This window comes from Echinops telfairi, unplaced genomic scaffold (genome assembly GCF_000313985.2).
Source record: "Echinops telfairi isolate 266 unplaced genomic scaffold, ASM31398v2 ScPeMD7_3533;HRSCAF=4204_0, whole genome shotgun sequence".
Taxonomy (NCBI): Eukaryota; Metazoa; Chordata; class Mammalia; order Afrosoricida; family Tenrecidae; genus Echinops; species Echinops telfairi.
Genome location: NW_022107431.1, coordinates 27,116,001 through 27,136,313, shown reverse-complemented (window position 1 = coordinate 27,136,313; position 20,313 = coordinate 27,116,001). Strand labels below are relative to the sequence as shown.

The following is a 20,313-nucleotide window of genomic DNA, read 5'->3' as shown; positions in this document are numbered from 1 at the left end:
TCGCTGAATGCTTCAATTCCTCCTCACTTTCAGCAAGCAAGGGGGGGTCATCTGCATGTGACAAGGTGTTAATAAGCTTTCCTTCGATTCTGTTGCCACACTCTTGTTCATAGAATCTAGTTTCTCTGACGATTTGCTCAGCATACAGAATGAACAAGTATGATGAGAGGATACAACCCTGACGCACACCTTTCCTGATTTAAAACCATGCAGTATTTCCTTGTTCTGTTCACACAACAGCCTCTTGATCCATGTACACATTCTGAGTGAGCACCATGAAGCGTTCTGGAATTCCCATTCTTCTCAAGGCTATCCACAGTTTATTATGGTTCACACAGTCAAAATGTCTTTGTAAAGTCAAGGAAATACAAGTAAACATCTTTCTAGTATTCTCTGCCTTGAGCCAAGATGCATCTGACCTCAGCAATGATATCCCTTATTCCACATCCTCTTCTGAATCCAGCCTGGACTTCTGGTAGTGCCCTGTCAATGTACTGTTGTGACCGTTGTTGGATGATCTGAAGCACAATTTACTTGTGTGCCACATCAATGATACCGTTCTACAGTTTGAGCATTCTGTTGGGTCACCTTTCTGCGGAATGGGCACAAACATGGAGCCCTTCAGTCAGTTGGCCAAGTACCTGCCTCCAAATTTTGTGGCATAGATGAGTGGGTGCTTCCAGTGCTTCTTCAGCTTGCTAAAACATTTCGATGGTTATCCCATCAATTTCCAGAGGCTTGTTTCTGGCTAATGCATTCAGTGGAGTTTGACCTTCCTTTTCCTGTAGAATCTTTCACAATTGCAACTTGAAGCTTGAATTTTCCCCTGAATTATTTCCGTTTCAGATATGCTGAGCGTGTTTTTTCCCCTCTTGATTTTCTAATTAGAGTTCCTTGCACATTTTGTTACAATATTTGGCTTTGTCTTCTCAAGCTCCCCTTAGAAATTTTTTTATTCAGCTCCATAACTTTATCCTTTCTTCCATTTGAATAAAGGGAGAAATAGAAAAAAGACAGGGGGAGGGGGGAGAGTAGAGGAGGAGAAGCCGAGGTTGAGGCAGAGAGGTAGGGAGAGAGACACACAGAGAGGGGAAGCAGAGGAAAATGCTGGAATGTTGGGTTTTACTACCAAGAAAGAAAACTGACGACATTGCTCAAAACGTGCTTTTCTGTCATTAACATTGTTTTTGAAGATGCCTTTATACCAGGCACTGTGCTCGAAGCTACAGCTGTGACTTACGAGTTTCGCCTTTTAAGAGGATGTTCCCTATGTTGAGGCAGAGGGGTTTATTAGGTCAGAGTGGGACCTTCAGTTCTATGAGAGGTGAGTCAGGGAGAGCCTCTCATGGGGCGTGGCCACGTTCATCGGCCTCTTCCCTTCCTTCCGTTATTTCTTTCCTGTGGCCCAGTTTTTACCTCACTGGTCAGCCTGTCAGTTTTAACCCTCAAAACATTTATATAAAACTTGGATCACATCAACATGATTGTCTAGCCTATGTAAATTTCAAGACCCAGCCAAAGGAAGTAAATTATTTAAATTCATCCTTGGATACCTATGGAGGAAATAGAATGTGTCTTGATTCCATAGACATACTATGCCTTTGTATCTGTCTCACTCTGGTTGTTGTGAACCCTTTCATGATGCTCAGTGCATCCTGGGGCGGGGGCAGGGTGGGGTAGGAGGGTAGCATGCCTACTGTTTCTGTGTATTTCCATAAAGGGACCAAACCATGTTTGTTTTTAATAGCAGATGGGTGTCCTGTGTGCTGAGGCAATAATGCATTTTGAATGACTCTCACAGACACCAGTTTGTGTTTATTCCCTCCCCTTAAATCTTCTATACTTCCTCCTAGGGGGACTGGGAGGAAGCAGTACGGAACTGTGGGATGTAGTATTTGGCTCAGGGACCTACTTGGCCTAGGTTAATATCCATTGTCATATGGCAACTCGGCAAGTTGTACTTTTCCTGACAATCCAGCATGCACGTCCTGGAAGGACAAGGACAAGCCATTAGAAAAGGCCTCAAATCATCGGAACGAACTTGTTCAGAAATATGTGTTCTTTACAACCAGAGTTTGAAGTGAACAATTAAATGGCAGCATGATTTCCCCCAATAATTGAAATGAAACTCCATTTTCATTTGTATTCCTTTTCTTACTGAAGTTCTTGCAGGTATTATTTCAGGCGACAGTTTTGCTTGTGGAGTCACTGAGGTCTAGGAGCTTCCATTGAATTTATTTATGTCTGTGTGTGTGTGTGACTGCATGTGTAGTAAGTCGAATAATAGCCAAATAGCCATCTCCTTGGAGAGAGGGTTTATATGCAACCAAAAGTTTGACTTTCCATCACTTTGGTCATTTTTCTTTATATATCATTTAGATTTTGTTAGGAAGCTTGCCATATTTTTCCTCTCTCTGCTGCCATATGACTAAACAAGTTTCTGTGTGTGCGGAGAGATGCTTTCTTAGTGATAATCTTCCACTTTCCATGCTGGCTGTTTTGGGAGGATTATAACTACTGGAAGGAAAACTCCCAGAATGTATCCTTTCTGGCCATGGGCCTACTCCCGTTTCACTTTTCCAGACCACCTAGATGTTTTAAGTCTTTCTGGATGTACAGACTCTATTCATTTGCATAAGCAATTCCCAGAATATTACCGCACCTCTTGAAACATGCATTTACCATAGGAGATGTTCATAAGTACACACCCATCCCCATTATTACATTGCTTAATAGGCAGAGGTCGGCAGAAATGAATGTCCCTTGCTCTCTATGGTCCAGCTGATTTTCATAGTTTAAGGTCTCTTTCCTGTGGTCCATTTCAGAGCAAAAAGTATGTTCGCATTCTTCCTTCTTTGAAAGTACAAAACAATATGAGGCGGGTTCGTTACTGTGTGTCAGGGTTGTTTTATGTCTCTTATCGTTTGAACCTGGCTTTCATAGTGGCTTGCAAGTCAACATCCTTAGCTAGAGAGGCTTCTCAGGGCTCCCAAAGGAAGTGACCAGTCATTTGGTGGTCCTTTGAGATTGTAATTCTATGTCTCTGGTCTAAGGAAATCTTGGAACAACCAAAATATTGCAGGTCCCCTATCTCTGCATCAGATAGCATTGACTCAAAGCCCATTCAATGTGCATGGGAACCTCTGGCCCTCCTGGGAAAAGAGGCCACAGAGAGTTTCCTCTGAATCCATGGGGTCTAATCACTGTGCACATTATCTCCATGTCACGGCACTGTGCTCGTTCCTTAAGGCGGCAGCCCGCCCGGAACGGAGCCCCATTTCTTCACAAATACAACCCCCTGTGCTCCAGCCCATTTTGTGGGTAGCAGATTTATATGGACATTTCTGTGTAAATGAAAGGACATTAAAACACAGAATTGGAAAACATTATAAAATGTAATCATTGTTTTTTTAACGATCTAAACGTTTAAACTTGATGCTTTTTTTAGAAGATGTGTTTTCGCCGGGAAGGTTCCATGTTCAAACATTGACATGGTTGAGAGGAAAGAACTGGGGGGACGGAGGGATTCTGCCCCTTCTCTCTCAGTGGAAACACAGCCAGGCTGCTGTAGTCTCATCAATTTCCAAGACGGGGTTGTTAGAAAACATGCCCTCAGGCACACATGTCCCTGCCCCCAAAGCCTCAGTTATGCTTCCAGACAGTGTAGTAGAAAGCAATAAGGGGGAAGTATCACTAATATTCCCAAGCTTTGCTACATCCCCTGTCTCAGCACAATGATAGGCATTAATGCTTCTTATTAATAATGCAGTGTTTACCTTTTTCCCCCCATCTTCAAATCCTAGCACTTTAAACTGCATCTTGCAGGTCTATAGTGTTCAAAAATCTGTGACCTAAAAACTTTTCATGGATTCTCATTTGTGTAATAAGAAAGGAAGAAAGACTGCCCTTCCCCATACCTACCAAGCTTTGACATGGCCATGGGTTAGAGCCTCATTGCTAGACAACCTCAGGGCCGGCACCATCCTTTGGCTGTCTTCTAGTTGAGTCCCTCCCTCAGAGCAAAGAATCAGAGCTTGGGTATATGGCCCATGGAAGCCTCCCTTTGAACTCTTTTTCCCAGTCCTGAAAGTCTTAAGGATAAGCCTGATCATTCATTATTCAAGGCAACTACTTCCTCTATAACTTCTGTTGGAATATTGGGCAATGTGCTTCTTTCAGTTATACTGGTGTGGAAAGAGCTTTGATAACAAAGTAGTGTTTTTTCCATTGTTATTTCAATTTCAATAATGCTACTTTTTCCTGTGGTGACCCAGAGGAATACAGTAAGTATAAATTTTAATATTGATTTATGCTGTTGCTATTAACCTCAGATGTGGAACCTACTCTTGTGGTAACCAACTTTCTGGTAAAAGTGAACACCATTCTCATTCAATGAACAAGCCTGACAGCCACTTCTGTTCCATGTAGGACCTTCAAGGAGCTGCCTCACAGATAGATGCACAAAACACTAAAATTCTCACCTTCATAAGCTATGTTGGATGTGGAATATCTGCTATTTTTTCAGCAGCAACTCTCCTAACATATGTTGCTTTTGAGTAAGTATTTTGTTATGTGTTAAGCCTAGCCCTAATTTTCCAAAATATATATAGGAGAATGACCTCCCTGTTCATTGCATTTATATACTTCACAGACTCATTAGGCGGGGTTCACTTTTAGCAGTAGAATCCTAGTGTATAAGTACAGCATTTCTCTTTGTAGAGTACATTTTAAAATGTGAGAAGTTCATGTTAACATTTAGGTTAACTAACAGTCCTATAAGTGCTATTTTTACATTGTGAAAGATGAAAATGGTTCTTTCACAAATCTCACAACATTCTAGGGTTGGTTTTCCAACAAGCAATGAGAAGAGGGATCCTTAACTGCTCAAAAGTGAGGAAACTTCAAGTGTTTTAGAAAAATACTTGAGTAAAAAAATGTCACTTTTGTAATGATAGGGTATTAAAATTTTTTAATTAAAAAAAATCCATTGGTTAGAATCAACTGGCAATATTACAAACCATTGGAAGTAGTTTTGAAATAAAATTAATATTTTTAAAAGTCTTTGTAACTTCCCTAATACTCATAGCTCTCTCTGACCTTTCTGCCAGGGGCATCAGGCTTAGAGATGGTGCTACCCTGCCCAGGAAAGCTTTGTGCAGGATATGGTTCCTTGTCTCTGCCATACGGATTTTTTGTAACATTGTTGTTAGCTGCTGGCAGCTTTATGTACAACAAGGTGACACCTACTTGGTCCCATGCCATTCTCAAAGTGGCCAGCAGGGTCCCCTCTCTCAATCTCCTGTGTCAGTCCATCTCACTGAAGGTCGCCCTGGCCTGCACTGACCCTCCACTTTCCCAAACATGTTTTCCTCCTCTAGCGATGGAGCCCTCCTGTGGAACTGTCCAAAGCAAGTGGGTTGAGCGGTGTTCTCTTGTGATCCATGAGGCTTTCATTGTCTCATCTTTGGGATAGTCAGCCAAATGTAGTCTGTCGTACTCAGAAGCGCTGCAGAATCCTGTCCACCGTGGTGGACCTGCTGATATTTTGAAATAACGAGTGCATAGCTTCCAACATCACAATAGCGTGGAAGCCGCCACAGCTCATGCTGAGGGGATGGACGGTGGGTTTGCATTATTAATACTGATCTGTCCCTCTCCCCCCGCCTCTTTGAAGAAAATTGCGAAGGGATTACCCCTCCAAAATCCTGATGAACCTGAGCACAGCGCTGCTCTTCCTGAACCTCATCTTCCTCTTGGACGGCTGGATCACCTCTTTCAACGTGGACGGGCTTTGCACAGCGGTGGCAGCCCTGTTGCATTTTCTCCTCCTGGCCACCTTTACCTGGATGGGGCTCGAAGCCATTCACATGTACATTGCTCTGGTGAAAGTTTTTAACACTTACATTCGCCGATATATACTAAAATTCTGCATCGTTGGCTGGGGTAAGCCTGAAGTGTTTGTTTTCCCTTGTTACTAAAATTACCAGCCGTTCGTAGGGAAATCCTTAAGTTTAAAGAATAACTAGGAGAAACTGTGCTGGGGATTCGAAAATCAGATCTGAAGGAAGGGGAACCTCAGCACTGTGTTGTTGTTGTTTTGCTTCATTCTAAACCACTCAAGTCAGGAGTCCAGAAAAAGGCTTTGTTCCCGAGTCACCCCAGACTTACTGCCCAGAGCCAGCCCACCCACGTCTGAAGAAGCAGCTGGCAGACAGGGCGCATTTCCATTCTGCTTCAGAGCACAAAGGCCTGCTCCCTCTCACCCCGAGACGCGTCTATGTCTTGGAAACCAGAGAAAGAGCACGGTTTTATGGGTGCAGCAAGACTGCTGGCAGGATTCTTGGTGTGCTCTGCCCAGTGTGAGCCCTCAACCAGGCCTTGGGAGAAAGATGGGGCGTTCTGCTCCCAGAGATTTCCAACCTCAGCTACCCTGGGCGGTTGGGATCAACTCCACAGCAGTGAGCTTTGGGGTATTGGTTTTCCAGCCAGCGATGTGCCGCTGCCTTTAGCCTGTTTGGAATCTCCTTACTGAGCCCTTTCTTTTTGATCTTTCTCCGTTCATATTGGATCAGGAATTTTGGAGCTTTCTCGTGTATAATTTTCCCCCCTTCACTTGGCCATAGAGGAGTGCAAGTAACTGGCAAGCAGACCTGTCCGCGGCCCGCGGCCCGGCCTTAGCGCGCCGCTGAAGGGCTTCCCTCTGTGGGTTTGCTTTTCTTTCAAAGAATGCGGGTTCCATCGCATAACTGTGCCCAGATAGCTGTGGAAATGGTTTATAGATGATGTTGAGAGAAAAGATACAACTCTAAAGAGTTTGGGTACTTCCTTCCCCCTCTGTCCAATTATCGAAAGGCTGGAAAGAGGCAGAGCAGCGGCCTGTTTTGCTGGCCCGGCTGCCTGGCCTCTGGCCATCTGACAGGGCCTCGTGGAATGAAGCCACCTTCTCTAGGCTGGCTTGGACTTAGAACAAACTTGGATTCTCTACGGCAGCGTACCAGTGACCAAACAGAATGACTGAATAGCAATTGTGTGAAGACTGTGTTTATTTGGGGAGGGGGTGTTTGGGGGTTTTCTTTTGGAGGGGTTACTTTAACTTGTTGCACATTAAAGTTGGATGTACCCCAGCCAGGAAGGGGTTTTCTGTTGTTAAACAGCTTTCCGCTTCTAAGAAACATGGAGTTGTGTGATGTTGAGTGTCTTCCTTCATCGTTCCCCTTGCCACCTCCCCCCATGCCCCCCTCTTAGAAAGCTGCCCCGGAGCTCCAGCGGGGTGGTTGACCTCCTGGTCTCTTCCTCACAGGTTTGCCTGCCTTCGTGGTGGCCGTGGTCCTGGTGAGCACAAACCACAGTGAAGTCTACCGAAAGGAGAGCTACGAAGGTGATGAATTGTAAGTAGGGAAGGCCCTGAAGGACAGGTGCTCGTGCCCAGCACGTGTCCTGAGATTCCTAACCTTTAGTCGATGTTCCCCAGGCAGCAGGGAAGCTCTCGTTTTAAAGAGTTGAAGTTGATGGCTTTGACTTTCCTAAGGCCTGTGCACCACCAGAGACTAGTTCGAATGAATGCCCTGAAATGGGTGGGCGAGTTGTTTTTCCATTGTAACGTGCCCAGTGCCAGCTGGGCAAATTCACAGTTGTCTGGGTTTTAGCTTCCAGCTACAGAGACCTGTCCTGTTTAAGGAGCTCCTTTAGTATCGCCACCCCTCAAACCCACACAAATCTGCAGCGGAGTTAATAGTAGTTCCCGAGAGTGGACAGTGAAATGCAGGATGTAGCAACCAGGGCGTTCCTGAACAATATGGAAGGTTCCCATCGGCTATGCTACAATTGAGACAAAAGCATGACACTCATTTTTGGCAGCTAGTGGCTCTTAGTTTCTCTAGTGCATGGTAGGTGCTCAAGAAAGTTTTGTGGATTGAACCAATGACTTGAATGAATATAAAGTGTAATCCTGAAATTCTCTCCGTGGTGCTCCATTGTTACGCACATCTCATCTCATACACGGATAAGGCTTTCATAGCCAATCTGTGTCCCAGGCCCTCCTAGTCTTTCTTTTTTTGTTATTAAAATTTTGTTGTTGTTATTATTTCCATGGTAAGACCTCAGGAGAAACAAAGGCAGTTCGTCAGGGATGCCAGAGGACTTCCATGTGTAACGGAAAGTTCATGCCAGGACAGGTAGTGTCTGTTTGGAGACCATGTTTCATAAGCTATTTTATAATAGCAGTCAATGTGTTGTAAAAAATGAATTTTATTTCACTAGTATTATTTTTGTCTGTTTGAAATGAGCTGGGACGTCTCTAAAGACGTCACGTCCACTGCAGTTGTATTTTCCTTCCTTTTTAGACACGCAGACCAGTATTTAGATCTGAGGGGTAAGGAATCTGGAGGGGTTTTGTTGTTGTTGTTTCAACTTAATTTTGTTTTCTTTTAGTTTTTCCTGTTAAACCAACCATATTTTTGGTCTTCCCTCCTCCCCCAACCCTTGCTCTCACCCTGTTCTTAAGTGTTAATAGGGCTGTGGCCTCGTGGTAGCGTGGCTAGGTGTTGGGTTGCTGTCTTCCAGGTCAGCAGTTCAAAGCCACCAGCCCCTACAAGGGAGAAAGACAGGGCTTTCTACTCCTGTAAAGAGTTACTGTCTCTGAAATGCACCGGGGCAGTTCTTCCCTGTCTGTAGAGTCTCTGTGACTCGACAGGGGCTTGAGGGCAGTGAGCTAGAGCTAGGACAGCGGTCGTTATTGAACATGTATGATATGACAGGCACCGTGTTAGGTCCTAGGTTCCAAAGATCTTTCAGACACAGCCTTTTCTTCTGTGGGTGTCAAGTTCTAGCATGGATGGTATTACCCAATTTATATTTGAACTTCGCCTTCCAAGTACAGTGGAAATTTAAAGAACCATTCAATTGCTATACATAATCTTCTAATTTTTGAGGTACATAAGCGTTTCTGTAGGAGTAATTAGCACAGGGTAATGGTCAAATCATAGTATGTGTCAAGTGTCAAGTTTCTTCATAGTACACTTTACACAGGGTACACTTTTGAAATTACTTTCCTCTGGTACCCGACCTCTTTATCATTCAAATGTCTAACCTTCTGTTTTGCTGCTCTACAAGGAGGATGTAAAGGATGTAAAATTCATATTGTATGTGAGACGTTTCAGGGTTAGAATAGCACAGTTCTATAATAAAACCATTGCATAATGAAACCAGGGTGTCTTCCACCGTGGCCTCAAACATGCCGACTGGGAGGATGGGGCAGGAGGAAGCAGGGTTTCGCTCTGCTGCACGTGGGCTCACAATGCGCCAGAACCAACCGCAGGGCAACTAACAACAGCAGATTAAGGCTTTCCTCACCGAGACCAACTCTGTCTGTCGGAAGGAGGCCATCTCCAGTCATGGAACCTACATGTGTGGGTGTCATGAAAATAAGTAGGAATTTTCATTTCTCACATGATAAGAAACACAAAATCATTGGCAATCAGTGACCTCGATTTTGTAGCTGAAAATAGCAGGTCCCCAAACCTGCGTCTCCCCTGGCCTTTCTTGCCAGGACAAGGCTGCTGAGGGAAAGAAGGAAAAGGGAAGGAGAGGAGAATGGAAGCGAGGAAAGGAAAGACATTTATCAAAGTAATTAGAGAAGAAATTAAGACCCAGGGCAGCAAAATAACTTGGCAAAGCAGTAAAGAGCCCCAGTGGCGGAATCTGTCGTTTTGTAAATGAAGCCAGGACACGTCTTGAGCAAACAGGATGTGGCCATGCATCTTTTTCCTTCTCGTTTCCCCTTCTGTGCTCAGCTGCTGGATTCATGACCCGGTTGTCTTTTACGTGACCTGTGCTGGATACTTTGGAATCGTGTTTTTCCTGAATGTGGCCATGTTCATTGTGGTGATGGTGCAGATCTGTGGGAGGAATGGCAAGAGAAGCAACCGGACGCTGAGAGAAGAAGTCTTGCGGAACCTGCGCAGTGTGGTTAGCCTGACGTTTCTGCTGGGCATGACCTGGGGTTTTGCTTTCTTTGCTTGGGGACCGCTAAAGGTCACTTTCACTTACCTCTTCTCGATCTTCAATTCCCTACAAGGTAAGATCAATTAGCGTTTTCTGCTCCTTTCACCGTCTTTACAAATAGTCGTGTGGATGTCATGCTAGATTTCTACATCACTCTTTTGGGTGCTGAGCGTATTTTCAGGTAAACACTGATAGAGGTAGATAGATGGAAGGATGGATGAATGGATAGAACATTGTTGGATGAAGAAACCTCACCTGCTCCTCTAAAAGATGGAAACTATGTATCTGTTTCCAACAATGACAGAATATCTGGATTGTTTCTCCCCACCCACTGTCATATCCTAAGTACCTAGAATGCATCTGAGCAGAGAGTGACAGCTCAGTAAATATATGTTACGGTGTGAATGAAGATGGGCAGGGGAAGTATCTAGTTGAGCGTTAGTGGGAGGATTAAAGGGATCCACAGACCAATTGTACTTTCTTCACAGGTTTGCTTTGTGTTCGCTGCTTCTGGAACCTGCTTCTGTGCAGGTTTACCATCCTCCCACCGCAGACTTTTAGACTCTCTGTTGTGTACTTTGATTACTTGACTTTGGAAATTCCAATCACTACACACACTGTAGTTGGAGACGTTCTCCCCCCGTGGTGTATGACAGTTTAGCAAGCATTTGCCAATGGTCCACTCTAAAAAACAGTGAGGGGAGGGCTTTCTTTGAGGTTCTTTTGGACACGCTTCTGACGCCAGACACACAGCCTTGTTGCTGGTTGCTGTTGAGTTGTCCCCAACCCATGGCGACCTTGTGTACAACTGCACGGAACGTTGCCCAGTCCTGCATCACCTTCACGCGCCTGCGTCCCGAGTGTACTCGACAATGGAGTTGGCTTTTAAACTTAAGTGAATATAAAGGAATTTTTTGAAAACCAAATCATATTGGTTTAACCTACTGAATATACCCTGTAGGGCTGCTCAACCTCTTTAATGCTCAGGAGCACAACGAAGCTCACTTGCTGAAGTGAATGAGTGTGTGGAATATTTCTGACAAGAGCAGTACTGGCAGCCTTCCTAAAGCGACCGGTCTTGCGAGTTTGATTGCGTGTGGAAGGAGGACAGGGCCCTGGTGGCCCAGGGGGTGAAGTGCGCCATGGAAACCCTCTGGAGCAGTTCCCCTCAGTCCTCCAGTGTTACTACAGGAGTTTGAATCCGTTTGAAGCTGATTGGTGATGGGTGGGAAAGGAAGGAGCTGTTAAAAACTGAACTTAGCTGAGCTAGTGCAGAAAGGGTGGTGGAAAAGAGGTTTGTGGTCCTTATCAATTGAGATGTCTACATGAGTATTCCTTAGAGGGACCTTCTAAGAAGAATTAGCAGTTACTACAATGGGGTGTTTTCTTCTTTGTGTTTTATTTTCTACTGATCTTCCTAGGTCTGCCATTAGTCTGTGACCTCTTTTTAAAACAGTCTATAGTAGGAGCTCAACAATTGTTAAATGAATGACTGGATTGCTGGCGGAAGACATGATTCAGGGATGCTCTATATACCATCTCGGACTCCTAGCAGGCGCTTATACTGTTAGGCATTGTCACATTGCTTTCAACTCCTAGCAGCCCCATGTGACAGACGACGACAGCTCCCCCGCAGGGGGTCTTGGCTGTATTGTTTACAGAAGTAGATTCTCAAGTCTTTCTCAGGAGTTGCTGCTGGAGGGATTCAAACTGCCAACCTTTGGGGTAGTAGCTGAGTGCCGAACCATCTTCACTACCATTCACTCAGCACATTTGATTCGGGTTCGTGCTCTCATAACTGAGGAAAGATGTGGGCTCATGATCCTTAGTAAAGACGATAATAAACCTCACCTCCTCCTCGAAAAGATGGAAACTATGTGTAGAGCCCACAAATCCATCTGCACTGGAATCCAGCTTTATAAAGTGGGTGTTCCTCTACTTCGGCTCTTCTGTAATATACCCTATAAGAGTGGCTAAATAAATATCAGCAAAAATGCCCCTTCCCATTAGCAATTCCATGGCTTTTAGATATCAGTACTATACATGAAAGAGGCACATTGGTCAGGCAGCCCACTCCTGTTTTGCTTTTAGAAATTCCTGGCAGTTTCTGTAACCTTCAACAGCTATCGTTGTCTTTTCAGCTCAGTTTCCATTCATGGGAATTGGGATGTTTCATTTTTCCCAGCATGGACCTCCTTCGGGAGGGAAAAATGCTGTAACCCATTCATCAAGTCAGCGTACTTCATGAATCACTGAGTTTTGAGATTGAATTGAAATTGTATGAGATTTCTGCACATCAGTGATATTTAAATTCTCTCTAAGAAAATAGAGAAAAGGGAAATTTGAAACATGGTGATACCGGCTTAGTGGATCTGCTGACAATTGCTTACTGGGACAACTCATATAAAAGAGTCTCAGGATGCTAAGGAAAAATCACTTAATGGATTTGCTGATGAAGTTTTCCTCTAAAAGAGGCTTTGGTATTGTAAGAAGTATGTGCTTTGTTAAAAAAAAAAAAGCATGTAGAATTTAGACAGTTCAAACAAAAACAACTCAACTCAGTAGTAAAGGCAATATATGAACCCAGGTAGTACTTAGGTAAATTAAATTATGTCTGTTGTATTTTTTCCTTTCTGACTTCATATGGTTCCTTTGCCCCATGAAGCTTATCTAGCAGAGGAGGCCCTTATTAGTCCTAGAGACCACAATAGGAAGGTGCATGGGAACAGTAAGAACCCATGACAGAGTTATGACACACAAGCTGCAATATGAAGGATGACTACGAATTGACTAATGGAAGGCGGGAGTATGAACGGAGGGAAGAAAATAAGATTGAATTTACTCCGTGTGCAGAATGTACTATAGTTTGTGATGATAGCGTGTGCTCACGGAACGAAGAGAAAGCTCAGAGAATTAGCAGGGAGCAGCAGGAGTTAACTCAAGAGGGAGGCCAGAGCTTCATCAAAAGCTCTCTGTAAAAGCCAAGAGAAGTTGCTGAAAAGTCTCACCGATGTAGAGAAGCGTCAGGGTGACGTGCTGTCCAGGGGAAGCTGGACACAGGGCGAACAAGCTAGCGGAGCAGCCCAGTCGCGGAGATAGGGTACACAAAGAGGGCATTGCAGTGGTCTAGCTGAGAGGTGGCGAGGTAACATTTAAGACGATGATGGAAGGAGGGTGCTCTAGAGATGAGAGCAGAGTCCACAGAAACTTAGAAAATATGCAGCCAACAAAGCATCCAGCATTGGTTGGAGTTATTAAAGTAGACTAATTGTTTTCATAATGACTAAGCTAAATGTTGTTCGGGGGCATCCAGTAGGTGCAAGTCATAGGAATCCTGGGTACAACAGAACACCATACTCCTGTGTCGTCCCCACAATCATTCTTAGCTTTGAGCCCATTGTTACGGCCACTGTGTCAAGCCATCTTGTCCAATGTCTTCCTTTTGCTGCCCCTCCACTTTACTGAGCTTATATCCTTTTATGGAGCATGATATACTTTTTCAGAGACTGGTCTCTCTTGGTGACATGTCCAGCACACGTGAGACAAAGCCCCGCCACCCTCACTTCTGAGGCACCTTCTGGTTGTACTTCTCCCAAGGCAGATTTACCGTATATACTCATGTATAAGCCGAGCTTTTCACATTTTTATGCAGTTTTGTGGTAAAATTAGGTGCCTTGGCTGATATTCGGGTCAGCTTATACTCCAGGATATATGATATGCCAAATGTCGATGAATCCCCCTTGCCATGGTGGTTAGCCTGATGAAAGTTAGCCTGTGCTATCTTCATGAATTGGCACCATTTCGCCATGCTGTGACTGCTGCACACGAGACCAGCAGTTTGAAGGCACGGCTGTTCTACTGGAGAAAGATGGGTTCGTCCGCTCCCAAAAAGTTGACAGCCTCGGAAACCTCGGGGCGCAGTTCTACTTGCTCTTCCGGGTCTGTAGGTGTCGGAATTGACTCAGGGGCCTCGGGTCATATCTGAAACCTCACTGCAAGGTAAAGACATCGTTCATCTTTTGGAAGGCACTGTGCTACATAGGGAAGTCATTTTTCTAGAGAACAACTTGGTGGTATGAAAGGAGGATTTGGGAGATTCCATAGAGAGTCATAAACCCTTGAAGAATCAGAAATTCTTAAAGACTGCATGCAGCCCAAGTGTTATCTGTATATCACAGAACACAAGAACTCAAAAATCTGGACTCCAGTTTGATAGGGATCTAAAGATCATCTTATCCAGCTTTGTCCCGAATCAGTTCCCTAGAGCATGTAGTATGACTAATTCTTGACTAGTTTTCCTACCCAAACTCTAGAACCGCATATCCTCATAGGCAATTATCGAGACACCAGTCAATTTTCACTTTTACCCCCACGGGGTGCATCCCCAGTAAGATTCCTCTTTTTGTGTCTCTCAAGCTTCACTATCCCCAATCATTCTGAGGGTAGTCAGAGGTCAGCTCTTGTCAGAATGGATTGATAAGCCTGCTGAGAGCACCCTTTTGGTTATTTCCTCTTGGTGCCTCCATCAGATGAGAACCCAAAGCTGAAACCACAACAGAACAAAGCAGAAAACTACAGGGCTCCTTAAGAAATGACCTTTTGTCTAGATAAAGACATGTACATATGCAAATATATTTATACATGAGGATGGGGAAATAGATCTATGTGCCTATATTTATAGGTTTAGTATTGGACATTGGGCCTCCACTCAAGTACTCCCTCAATGCAAGAATACTTTCTTCTATTAAATTGGCATTCTATGATGCTCACCTTCCCTACACAACTGCTAAAGACAAAGTGGGTGAATAAGCGAATGTGAAGAAAGCTGATGGTGCTGGCTATCAAAAGATATAGCATCTGGGGTCTTAAAAGTTTGAAGGTAAACAAGCAGCCATCTGACTCAGAAACAACAAAGCCCACATGGAAGAACACATCAGCCTGTGTGATCATGAGGTGTCGAAGGGATCACTAAAGACAAATGGGTGCATAAGCAAATGTGGCGAAGAAAGCTGATGGTGCCCGGCAATCAAAAAGTATAGTGTCTGGGGTCTTAAAGGCTTGAAGGTAAACAAGCAGCCATCAAGCTCAGAAGCAACAAAGACCACTTGGAAGAAACACACCAGCCTATGCGATCACGAGGTGTCAAAGGGATCAGGTATAAGGCATCATCAGAACAAAAAAAAATCTTACCATAGTGAATGATGGGGGGCAGTGTAGAGTGGAGACCCAAAGCCCATTTGTAGGCCACTGGAGATCCCCTTGCAGAGGGGTCTCGGGGAGGAGACGAGCCAGTCATGGTGTGATGTAGCAACGATGAAATATACAACTTTCCTCTGGTTCCTAAATGCTTCCTCCCCACCCCCACTATCATGATCCAAATTCTACCTTGCAAGTTTGGCTAGACCAGAGGATGTACACTGGTACAGATAGGAACTGGAAACACAGGGATCCAAGGTGGATGATCCCTTCAGGACCAGTGGTGTGAGTGGCAATACTGGGAGGGTAGAGGGAGAGTGGGTAGGAAAGAGGGAACCGATTACAAGGAACTGTGACCTCCTCCCTAGGTGATGGAGAACAGAAAAATGGGTAAAGGGAGACGTCGGACAGGGCAAGAAATGACAAAATAATAATTTATAAATTATCAAGGGCTCATGAGGGAGGGGAGAGCGGGAAGAGAGGGGGAAAATGAGGACCTAATGCCAAGGGCTTTAGTGGAGAGAAAATGTTTTGAGAATGATGAGGGCAATGAATGTACATATGTGCTTTACACAATTGATATATGTATGGATTGTGATAAGAGTTGTATGAGCCCCTAATAAAATGATTAAAAATAAATAAAAAGGAAAGATCGCAAAAAAAACAAAACAGAGATAAAAATAAATTATTGCTTTAATTTTTAAAAAATGACCTTTTAGAACATTTGGAGAAAGACAATCTATGCTGACCTGAGTTTTACTGTTTGTATTTAGCTTTCATTTTCATATGAAGGGAAGTTTTCTGATCATTTTTTTTTCAGCTTCCAATAATCAGATCTGAGAAAACTCCCATTGGCTACTCATTTTACATCTGGAAAGCTGCATCGGACTGCCAGACTGAATTCGACATAGGAGCCGTATTTCTAGTCAAAGGCCTGATGTTAAATATTTGGGTTCCTTGATTTATTTTGTTTTCATCTTCTAAATTAAATAAACTTTATGTGAAATAGCCTTTAGTAAGACCAGTATTGAGCACAAGGCTTTCCTATCTACAGTCAATGTAACACCACCATGAAGACATAGAATGTCTTTTACTTAACATGCTAGTGGAATGTGTCTGGGGGAACGTAAAGGACCAGGTCTCAGAAATGCCATCTAACCACTTGATGACACTTGTCAGAATGCTTCACACTTTTACGTTTAGAGAGTTGGAGCTCCCTCTCAGACGTCTGTTCAACCAACTTTCCGCACCGTAATGGTGGATTCTGCCTCGGCCAGGGTACTTCTCTAGGTGGATTTGGTGAGGTGGAGTTTGTTAAACATCCCTTCCTAATAATCCTTAGAGGCAAGCTCACTGCCCCCACAGACTTGAAATTTTCCAAATGTATGCAGAATTCAGACATCTTGAGCAAGAGAAAGAGAACACACATTGTTTGTTGAGGCGTATGTACTACCGGTTCGTTCTTTCACTGAGAGTTCTAGAGGACTGCGATGAGACAGTAAGAAACTGAGTAGGAACCTGCTACCTTAGAGGGTGTTCGTGTTTTCCTTGCTGTTCTAACATGAAATAAGTGCCTGTATTGATACAGGGAAAATAAAAAATCAGGGCAGTTATCAAGCTGAAGGAACTATTGCTAAGGAACCTTGATACAAATTTATCAGAGTTATGGTTTTTCAAGGTAGAGTTCACCAAAAAGAGGGACTATTGTGATCTGTTTTGTTAGATGTAAAGATTTCCTGAATCTAACACTACGCCGTGAAAATGAAGTCTTTAGCATGAATTCAAACATTTTAGGCCATTTTGGTTTTCAAAATCGATAGGGCAATATTCTCTCCTTGATCATTGAAATAAATCTCTGCCTTGATGACCATAGCCCTGGGTCACACCTTGAAGCCTTTTCCAGAAAGACGTTGATATTTTCATCACATCAATCCCCAAATATATTCACCCGATGTACAACAGAAGGTGCCCTGGTTGTGATAAGGGCTGTACTTTGGGTTGCTAACTGCAAGGTCAGCAGTTCGAAAGCACTAGCAGCTCTGCTGGAGCAAGAAGAGGGGACGATTTCTACTTCTGTAATGATTTGCAGTCTTAGGGACCTGCAGGGGCAGTTCCACTCTGTCCCTGGGGTCAAGGTGAGTCAGAACCGATGTGAAGGCAATGAATCTTTGTGGTTTTGTTATTTTGTTGTGATTGTTTTGTTTTGTTGATGTACAACAGAAGGAAACGGTCCAGTGGTCCTGTGCTGTCCTGGTTGCGGCCACAGTGACAATCTTATTGCGTAATAGGATTTTTGTTTTTATTAACTCACCTTCTGCTTTACCAAGTGTGAGGCCCTTTCCCGAGGGACGGGGCTCTCCTAATCACATGTTCAAATATGGGAGACAGACGGAGTCTCACCAGTCTCACTTCCACAGAGTCTTCTGGCTGTAATTCTTCCAAAACAGATTTCTTTTTTCGCCTGGCAGTCCATGCCCCTTTCAGTATTCTATGGCAGAACCAGAATTCAAAGGCAACAATTTGTCTGCTGTTTTTCTTATTCATTGTCCAGCTTTCCCCTGCACATGTGGTGCCTCCAGAAAGACAGAAGAGCCTAACCTTCCATGGTGGCAGGAAACACGTGCAACTCTGGCACTGTCGTGGTGAAGCACGTGACTGCTAATCTGAGCGTGGAGGTTTGGGCCCACCCGCCACACCATAGGAGAAAGATGTAACCATCAAATTTCTTAAAGATTACAGCTTTAGGAGCCCTGTGAGGCAGTTCTACTCTGTCCTGCAGGACAAGGTCACCATGAGTCGGAATTGACTGGGTGACAAGAGGTTTTATAAAGATACTATTTAAAACATGGTGGTACGGTTGATTGGAAGTTCCTCAAAGGAAAATAATTTGAGGGAGACCAGGGGTAGGGTGGGAAATAAGACAGAGTTCTTTGGATGTTAAAGTAGAACTCTATAAAGTTTTACGATTTTAAGTCTGCTTTTGGCACCAAAATCTTATTGGAGGAGGAGGAGGAACTGCCTCAAATTTTAAGGAGAAATAGCCCTGTGTTATTTTAACTTGGTAGTACCATTGACCTTCCTGGTACATTTTTTTCTACCCCTTTCTGAAGTGCAATTTCTTTCTATATGCTCCGGTGTGTCGTTTCACAGTTCCATGGCTGAACTCTAAAAGAATTTTGGGACAATATTTATTGGCAGATTAACTTGTATTCATGTCAAAAGGGAGGGTGAAGGCAGACACTAGCTCCTGTTTTTTATGGGAGGCGCCATCCAGTCCATTCTAGCCCACCGGGGGCTTGTGTACAGCAGCACAACCCTGCCCTGTGCATCCTCACAATGCTTGTTGTGTTTGAGCCCAGTGATTCAGCCACGGTAGAGGTCCATCTTGTCAGGGGCTTCCTCTCTTTCACTGCCCTTTACTTTACCAGGCATGATGTCCTTCCCAGGGACGTCCTGAAAACATGTCAAACGTGTGTAAGACCAAGTCTCAACTTCCTTGCTGCTGAGAGCATTTGGGCTGTACATCTTCCAAGAGAGATTTGTTTCTTCTTTGGTCAATGGTACTTCTAGTATTGTTCAATACTATGAGAAACTTACTCTGATTTAAAATGGAAAGGATAGATCAGAGATAAAAAAATATCTGCATAAATACAATGCCTTAGAATTTAAAAATATAATCAGTACAAAAATTCTAATTTCTGAAGCTAGTTCCCTCGTTGTATTCCATTTATTCTTAGTAGGAGAAGGGGCATACATTTGACTTCTCCTTAGCTACATAATCTTAGAGATGCACCAGATAATAAAATCTAATTTACTTACTATTATTTGTTACACATATTAGAGGCCTGCATATTTGCACAAACATGTGGTTGTTTACAAGCAGGCAATGGCACTTTTTGTCACATAGATATGATTTAGAGCAGCTCTGCCCAATCTTAAACATTGTTTTACTAAGTCGGTTGTATCATCTGGAAGTACGTGTCCCTGATTGAGTTCAGCGTGGACTCCTCACATCATTTGCATCTGAGCACCGCAGCCAAGTGAGGCTGAGAGCTCCACTCTTCGGGGCCTCTGTTTTGGAGTTTTCCCTCTACCGTGTTGACTTTGGAAAGACTGCAGAATGCTAAGAAAGAAGAGCAAAGTATTGAGGGCATCAATTTGTAGCATATTTCACTCTCCGCCATCAAGTAAAAGGAAATCACTTGCTCAAGATCCGAGTTATACTCGGACCAATGTTTGGGAATGAAAGCCCCTGAAGTGACACTTATCATCATTTCCATCGTCACCTGCATATCAGATATGCAAAAGTACTGCCAAGACCCAAATCTAACCCAAGTGAAGAAAAGGTAAGCCCAAGGCCACGGTTCTTCTTCCCGCAATCACAGGGTCTTCTAGTGTCTGCTTCTCCCGCCCCACCCCTGTTTAGGCCATAATCCAGGGGTTGTAGCTTTCCCCTCTCCTTGTTTTGTAACTTCCCCAGCCCATGAACAACTGAAAGTGCCTGTCAACCAATTACATCCCTTATACAATTTTGCTTCCTCATACAACAGATGATTGTTTAAGTCTGTTTGCTTATTGAACTGATTTCCTGTTTAGCAGGTTGGATAGGGCATTTTGGTTTGTATTTGTGGGCAGATTCTGAAAATCCATTAGAATCAGTAACATAGAATGTGAAGATGAGGTTCAAACCCAGTATTTTATACTCCTTACTCCCTGGGAGAGTGGATAGGCCTTTAGAGGACTGATCTAAGGGGGGTGAAATGTAGAAGAGAAGATTTCCCTTCCTCTGTGACTTGTCCCTTAGCATAGGCCAGGCCAGCCTTCAAGCAGTGTCTTCCCTCCATCCCTTGCTCTACAACCTCTTTTTGAGTCTTCAGGATGATTCTGCATTCTTAAACACTAAGATTTCATTTGTATTTTTACTGCTTCTTTTTTCTTCTACTTTCTTTGAATCTTCAAGTTTCATCTTTTCCCAATAAAACCTTTGGAATAGTTCCTTTTTTTTCTTCTCAAGTTTAAAACAGTCTTTTCTACCTTGAAATGTAGTTGACTTCCTATCTATTTCTGGAATGACACGATGCCCTCTATTTATTTTATCATGGTCTTCCCTATAAA

At 43.7% G+C, this 20,313-nt stretch overlaps 1 protein-coding gene across 1 annotated transcript in view; it reads left to right on the top strand.

Annotated features, from left to right (window-relative positions):
- ADGRG6 (adhesion G protein-coupled receptor G6) overlaps nucleotides 1-20,313 on the top strand; it is a 153,439-nt gene that overhangs the window by 120,819 nt on the left and 12,307 nt on the right. Inside the window, exons 16-19 of the mRNA XM_045294584.1 lie at nucleotides 4,429-4,556; nucleotides 5,675-5,943; nucleotides 7,301-7,388; nucleotides 9,792-10,075. Of these exons, the coding sequence (XP_045150519.1) occupies nucleotides 4,429-4,556; nucleotides 5,675-5,943; nucleotides 7,301-7,388; nucleotides 9,792-10,075 (769 nt within the window). The remainder of the gene's footprint in view (nucleotides 1-4,428; nucleotides 4,557-5,674; nucleotides 5,944-7,300; nucleotides 7,389-9,791; nucleotides 10,076-20,313) is intronic.